Here is a 7,664-nt window from a genome sequence, read left to right as displayed (position 1 = left end):
GAATGAAAAGAGGTGAAGATGCGCACGTGTCACTATGTGCAACATAGGCCTCTTCAGCACGAGTTTTCGTATAATTTGCAAAAAACAGTTTTTAGTTTGTTTTGAACTCTTCCCCATTTCTCATATCATGCCTTCAATGTATTTGACTCACATCCAATAAAAATGAAGGGAATCACATTTAGCTCCACTCTGCCTTTGGGCACCGCCAGTCTTATGATTTTCTAGAAGAAATGTACGTCACAAAGATTTATTATTAATTTTTTTGGTAACTGGTCAAGACAAATTGTGTTTCACAATTAAGATTTTGGCATAATTAAGGAACTGTTAATTGTGGTACAGCTTTTGCCCCCCTCCCAGGGTGAGAGAACCCTGCTCCGTGGCATTCGTGCAGTTCAGCACTCACTGAGACCACGGCACGAGAAGATGACAGAACCTTTCTGTAGTACACTAAAGAGATGTGTTTGAAGACCTCGTTCATGTTGGCACGGTGCATGCCGAGCAGCATGCACAAACGTGACCGCACGACATTTTACCTAAATGGATGCATCTGACAAATTGAACCATTTTGCAAAAAACTGATGTCAGTGTCACTTGTAACAGCAGAGCATTTTGTTCACGTCACTGGTGTAAAAAGGAGACCGACGCGGGTGTTGTAACAGCAGTGGAGATGTGCTGAAGTGAAAGGGCAGAACCCACTGAGGAGGAACAAAGCTCAGTATTGTAGCTATTTATACACTTGCATTCTTCAGCGAATTTGTTGATGGCAGCAGCTGAGCGTTAGAAATTCAGGGTTCTTTACGCTCCTCAAAGTCATGACCTCCTCAGTGTTAACACTGTTTTCGCTCAACTATGGATGTGACGCGTTCAGAATGTGACTGACTGTGTTTGGGTCGTGCAGCCTCCTCCCAACATCCAGATGGTGCGAAATGTTGCAAAACAAAACAAAAAAAAGCCATGCAGCGTTTCCTCAGTCATGATCATCTGAACACAAAAAGATCAAACCGCACCTGGATCTACCAGGCTGATATGTTTTTTTTCCCGTTACAACTGAACAAAGTAGCTCATATTCTGGATATTTTGTCACATCCTGCATAAGTGCCTCCCTGCTGTTGAAGCAGAGGAAATCAAAAACAAAAATCACAGTATGATACCATGGAAGGTTCCTCTCGTGATGCGTTAGAGTGCATGTCTTCTGGAGCCTAAACAGAAACACTCAAACTTTGGTCCCACAACTCACAGCACCTCTGGACAATGGACACTGTGCCAACGAGGTGTGGCCAGCTGAGAGCAAGGCAGGCTGGGGCGGAGTCAGGTAAGGGAGGCAGACGGGGGGAGGGGAGGGAAGAGATGGTCAAACGTGATCCTCCATGGGGAAAACCAGTCGTGTGCCACGGCTCAGCAGCTCCTGCTCTCGGAGGTCAAATTCACGCTCCAGTACTTCCTCGGATGTGCTGCCACTCCTTTTTCCATTGGCGCTCCAGCCTGAGTCCCCAGTCTCATCTGCAGCACTGCCAGATGCGCCGTTTGCTGTGATGGTGGCATCACCAAATGTAAAGGTCAGGTCGCCCTCGCTCTGAATGACGTCAGGGTCATGGTCCCTCAGCTGCTCTTGGGTCTGGAAACACATCCACATTAGGAGAGGGACGTAAACACACAAAAATACAAGGAGAAAGAAACAGACTTAAAGCGCATCAGTAAATGAGACAAAACATAAATCCATAAATAATTGGACAGTGGCAAAGAGTCCATTTTAGCAGTTTTTCCTTAGTATATTAGAGTTTGAATGACAAAAATTGACAAAAAGACTTGCAGCATTAGTTAAGGGCTATTTATATTCAAAGTGTTGTCTGTCTGTCTTTGTTTTTTAATTGATGTTTAACCCCCAAGCGGACCAAGCCATTTCAGTGACTAATATAGACCAAGTAGGGTTATTTATGACCCATTGAAACTGGAATACTTCTATATAAATGATTGTTTTAGGGTTCTTCATATTTATTTCTCTCTCTAATACATCTGTCCATCATCCTTTTGATCCTCACTCTGGGCATCAAGAATCAGTCTCAATGCTTGTGCAGCTGTAAATCTTGCTATTCTAGGTCTGTGGTCCGAGTCTGTGTTTGGCAAATTACAATACCCACCTGAAACTACAATGGTCAAAAATGTCATAGATCTTCCGGGGGGTGATAAGTGACCCTGCACAAGTTTGGATCCTTGCAAAAATCTATGAACAAATGCAAGACAAATAGACTGACAAATTCATGGTAGGAAACTTTTTCAGATTAAAATCAGACAAATGGCTCACAAAAGTGTAAGCCCGGGGTTAAAAATGCCCCCACTCAGTCGCTAAAGGGTACTTTTTAGACTCCGCGTCGTGCATTCAAAGCGTATAATGCATGGATTTTCGTTGTTTAATTCTCACATAAGGAAATTCTAACATGGGTCAACAGTACAAATACAAAACTCAGATCAGTGGCACCCTGTGTTGTTAATATTACAGGTTTATAATTCCATGCAGCATAGAATTTCTGAACATTACCCTGTTGCAGGACAGTAAATCTTCTCCAACACGAGTATATAAAGTCTTTACCCTTCCAGATCTTAAAAAGGGATGGAGGACATGTTTTCGGTTCCATCTTAAGCAACATTAAACAGTCTGTACTGCTTATCCCTCCCCCATAATAGGGGAGGTTGATGGTCTAGTGGTTAACCTTTGGGCTTGAGAAGATGAGGATGCTTGGTTCAAATCCCGCCTGACTGGAAAATCACTAACGGCCCTTGGGTAAGGTCCTTAATCCCTAGTTGCTCCTGGTGTGTAGTGAGCACCTTGTGTGGCAGCACCCTCACATCGGGGTGAATGTGAGGCATTATTGTAAAGTGCTTTGAGCGTCTGGTGTAGATGGAAAAGCGCTATAAATGGAGTCCATTTACCATAATAAAATAAAATGCAAAAGCATTGGTGAGCTCACAAATCAAAGGGCACTGGAGGCCACAGTCACATGTAATGGATTACAGAAAGTATATGAGTGGTGAGAAACGTCAGAATAGCTAGTCTTTAGAACACCCTCTACTCCTGTGGTTTCAGTACAGGCACAGTGTGTGCAGAGCGGCATTGTAAGCACAGACTCTACCAGGTCATTTCACTGATCAACACCACCCTGAGAACAGGGGAGAGCAATGAAATCTGCTGCTGATGTTGGCAACACTGGGAAAATCTATCTTTAACTTTTTGAGGCACCGATCTACGTGGTGGTTGAGTCAAAGCAGCAATCGAGAATTTTTTTTCACAGTTTACCCAATTTAGTTGTACATATTGAAAGTGTGCACTTTGACCTCCTCCTAGCTCTTTAAACTCTAACATGTGACATTGCTGATGTCCAAATACTGATGGACGTAACTGGTGGTTATGAAGTGGAATAATCAATGCTAAAAGTCAGCCACTTGAACTAAAGCGCACACAAATAATGGATGCAGCATGAATTGTTCTCATGCTTCATTGCCTCAGAGATTCAATACACAGCGCCTGCCCTGGGGGACAACAGGAGGACTACTCAGACAAATGGATTAAAGAACGATCAGGGGAAATAAAATTCAAATGAAACCATGAGGGATTAGAAAGCTGTTACCCTGCACGCTCGTGGTGGCAGCAGGGCATTGTAATTGCACACGCACACACACAATTAAAACCCCCTCTCAAACCAGTGAGCAAATTTTCATCAAAACTGATTTTGTAAAAATGTAACTTTTGGAGCAGATACGTGAAAATGAAGGTTGTCAAAAATATAGCCGATAAGGCCAGAGAGGTCCACCATGTCCTTACAGTTCAGAATATGTGCCTGTGCAGGGTATGCCCCCCATGCCATTCATTCTGTATTGAAACATACAGTATTGTGCTTGAAGGTTAATATATACATAAACACACACACACACACACAAAATAATAAAACTTATCAACTGGCATCATGTCCATAAAGTGATGGTAGGCTTCATGTAGGTTAAGTCAGGTATGGACGCATGCTCTCGTGCCATGTCTCACTGTATCCACCACACTGCATTAGCATTCTGGATGAACACCCAAACAGACAACTGGTTCATCTCCACCTTTCAAGAGTAACCACCTTATCTACCACAGCCTGATGAAGGTTGGTGTGGAACAAGTTTGAAGGCACATTCATGAATGGCAGCCATTGTGATGACCGACGTGTGGACAGAGCATGTCCTGGTAGAACAGAACACCTTGTCAGAGCATTCCACATCACTTCTGCTTTATTGTCTCCCGCAGTTGTCGCAAAAGGGAAACATGGTTGAAGTGCAGAGTAGCAAAGTGTAGGGTTGCTATGAACTTCAGGGACTCAAGAGACGACAATATTGGGGAAGCTGGAGTAAAAGCCAGGTTAGGATGAAAGTGGGAGGCCTGAGCATCATTGACCCAAGCAGAAGGGAACCTCAAACTCAAGGACATCATTGGAGCACCTTGTATGGGAAGGCAACACTGGGAATGTCTCCACTTCCAAAGGTGGGAAAAGCCAACCTTTGGAGAGAAGAACCACAGTCCAGGCAGAAATAAGGGCCAAAATGGAACCATGGAATACATCCTGACAGGATGAAAGACCGCTCTGACCCAGGGCAGATACAGATGACACCATGACAAAGTAGTAGCTGTGCTTGCTGACATCTTAGAGAAGAGAATCAGGAGACATCAATACAAGAACTTTGGTTTTAGGTGCAGTTTCCTTTAAATTTATCATGCCAAAATTGTACAAGACTTCATCAAAGAATTCATCTGTAGTCAGAATGTACAGTTACATTTCAGTGGAGATGTTCGGCAGTGTTCATGTTTGTTAACAAACACACAGTTAAGTTAAAGGACAACTTGTAGTCAAAAAAGTGATGTTACATGATTTAAGTGAAATGTTTGCAAATAAAAACAAAGCTAACTAGAAGCACTCAGAGAGTGCAAACCTCCGCCAAGGCCATGGGGTCACTGACGCCATAACATCTACACGCCGTGGAATCACTGAACCTAAAAAAGTCTAACAATGAGGTTTGCTCAGTAGTAAAAAAAAAAAGTTTCATCTGCTGTGACTGGATAGCATGTATCCTTAGCGCTTGGCATCACAGTTTATTGCAACTTGCACCTTTCCCAGAAGCTACTGTCATCTGAGCACTGATATTGATATTGCATGTGCTTATAGACAAAAACAAATAAGAGACAACTAAACTGCAAATATATGAATTTTTTTAACATTCATGAAACACTTCTCTAAACAAGGCCATAGGGTCACTGACCCTAAAGAGATTGCCTCCTTGGCACAGTGATCTATTCAAAAACTCTGTTACAAACAAAACTATGATACACTTTTCTTTCCTTTATATTTGACATCCTTGACCATGAAAACATACCACTAGAACTTGGAATCACTTTTATGTCTTTATTAGTTCAAAAGTTATTTTTCGGTAATGGCGGTTTTCTTCTGGATCTAGCTCCATAACATTTGAAGCTACATCAAATCTGATGACACCTTACTGAATCAGTACAGATTCAGCTACAATTTGGTGTTAGTTGTGCATCTCTAGCTTTATTTGTCACTTCACACTGACATTTTCTATTTTCCCTATATTTTTGCATATTCTGGATCACCAGATCTGGAATCTGGATCCGATCATCACCAAACTTTGTTGTTTGATAGAACATTTGACTATGTTACACCCTAATTTTTTTCCAAGCCTTTCTGCCTTGTTTTTGTGGAGTTAGAAACTAGAATGTCAAAATTCCCCCTATCCCGCAATGGTGAAGAATCCTTTAAAAAATTCCTGGATCTGGATCGTGATCCGGACCACCACTAAAACTGAATCACTTGTTCCTCTTGTCATTTCCAACCACTCCACAAAATTTCATCAAAATCCATTCAAAACCTTTTGAGTTATCCTGCTGACAAACAGACAGATGCGACCAAAAACATAACCTCCTTGGCGGAGCTAATGATATTGGTAGCAGTTACATTCAAAAAGCAAGGAACAACTGATATCGGTGCATCCCTATTGAAAACCATCAGCGTACCAATTAGCTTCCACTAAATTTAGTTCTGCTAACTTTCAGTGCGCCAATATTTTTTGCTGGCACAGTGAGTAAAGCTTAACAGTCAAAAACATGTAAACTCTAAAATCATACATGTTAGTTCCTGTCTGTTGTGTGTTTTGCAGAAGAGGGTGGGGCGGCTGCTGCAAAAAAAGTGTCATTTACATTTCATATACAACACAGTGGCAGAAGAGATCAATGAATTTACTTAAAAGCCCCTGCAGTGCTTAAACTCGAAACTGGCTTGTCAGTAGCTGACAGTGTACTGAGTCAATACTAAAAGTTAATGGTTAGCTGTAACCTCTGCTAAATTTTTTTTTTTATCGTTCATCAGTTTAGCATTACAAAAGTTAACTTTTCAGTTAGCAGATTAGTGGTTATCACAGCCAACGTTTCGGTTAGCTGTGTCCACCACTGGTCCTGGGTGAGAGGGATCGGCCACTATCTTCATTGCTTGCCTCAGGCCCATGAAGGTGTTCAGGTCGTGTCGGGATGGCAAATTGCAGTTGATCACCTTCTCTACTGTGTGGATGATACACTGCAGCCCTCTCCTGTCCTTAGCAGTGGCAGCAGGACATCAAATGGTGATGGAGGAGGAGATGATGGACTCAAAAATGGCAGTGTAGAATTTCACCATCACTGTTTTTGGCAGGTTGAACTTCCTTAACTGCTGTAGAAAGTACATCCTCTGTTCTGCTCTCTTGGTGAGAGCGCCAATGTTCAGCTCCCACTTGAGATGCTGGGTGATGGAGATCCCCAGGCAGCGGAAGGACTCTACAATGGCAACTGGGGAGTCACAGGGTGATGGAGTTGGCCGGGACTGGGTTCTTCCTGAAGTCATTAACCATCTCCACTGTCTTGAGGGCATTGAGCTCCAGATTATTCTGTTTCAGACCCAGACCATATCACAACTGAGGGCCTTGGCTCAGGGAAGTAACCTGCAATGGACTGGTATCCAGTCCAGGGGAAGTCATAGACTCTGACCTTGTTCACACTATGGCAGCCGGGATAAGTACCATCCCAATATGCATCAAGGCTTGTGTAGGACTTATTACCACTACAAGTAGAAAAGAAAAAGAGGAGCTTAATCCAAACACTGTCCACCAATTTGATAACCCAGAGCACTGGACAGTCTGGATTTTGTGTACAACCACTTAAAAGTCAAGGCTCACCAGGCAGACCTTTGCAGCTAGCACAGAGACACATCTGGGAGCGGAGAAACAGCCTTTTGGTGATTAAAAAAAGGTCTTTCAACTCAACAACTAGTATTCAGAAGTTACACCTTACTCAATTTTCATTAAACAAAAAGAAAAACATTACAGTCCCATCAATGGGCGCTTTTCTGTGGAAAATATCAGAGCACAGTGACTCTCAGAACAATGATCATCACTGTGATGGCATTGAAAAGAGCCTTGGGCAACCCATGAATACAAAAAGGCTTCTTGAATGCCCATTCTTACCCAGTCAGAAGAAGAGAGAAAGAAAAAATCTACAATATTACAATTCATTGTCAGCATTCACAAAAGGTCTTCTGGAGGCGTAAAGTCTGGCACAGAACTATAACTGTGTCTTTATAGCTCCTGAATTT

At 42.5% G+C, this 7,664-nt stretch overlaps 1 protein-coding gene across 1 annotated transcript in view; it reads right to left on the bottom strand.

Moving 5' to 3' along the window:
• Positions 1 to 712: 712 nt before the first annotated feature.
• slc9a7 (solute carrier family 9 member 7) overlaps positions 713 to 7,664 on the bottom strand; it is a 152,597-nt gene continuing 145,645 nt past the window's right edge. Inside the window, exon 16 of the mRNA XM_034180614.1 lies at positions 713 to 1,615. Within this exon, the coding sequence (XP_034036505.1) occupies positions 1,352 to 1,615 (264 nt within the window). The 3' untranslated portion in view covers positions 713 to 1,351. The remainder of the gene's footprint in view (positions 1,616 to 7,664) is intronic.

Source organism: Thalassophryne amazonica, chromosome 10 (genome assembly GCF_902500255.1).
Source record: "Thalassophryne amazonica chromosome 10, fThaAma1.1, whole genome shotgun sequence".
Taxonomy (NCBI): Eukaryota; Metazoa; Chordata; class Actinopteri; order Batrachoidiformes; family Batrachoididae; genus Thalassophryne; species Thalassophryne amazonica.
The sequence above is the reverse complement of the archived record's forward strand: the minus strand, read 5'-3'. Positions and strand labels throughout refer to the sequence as shown.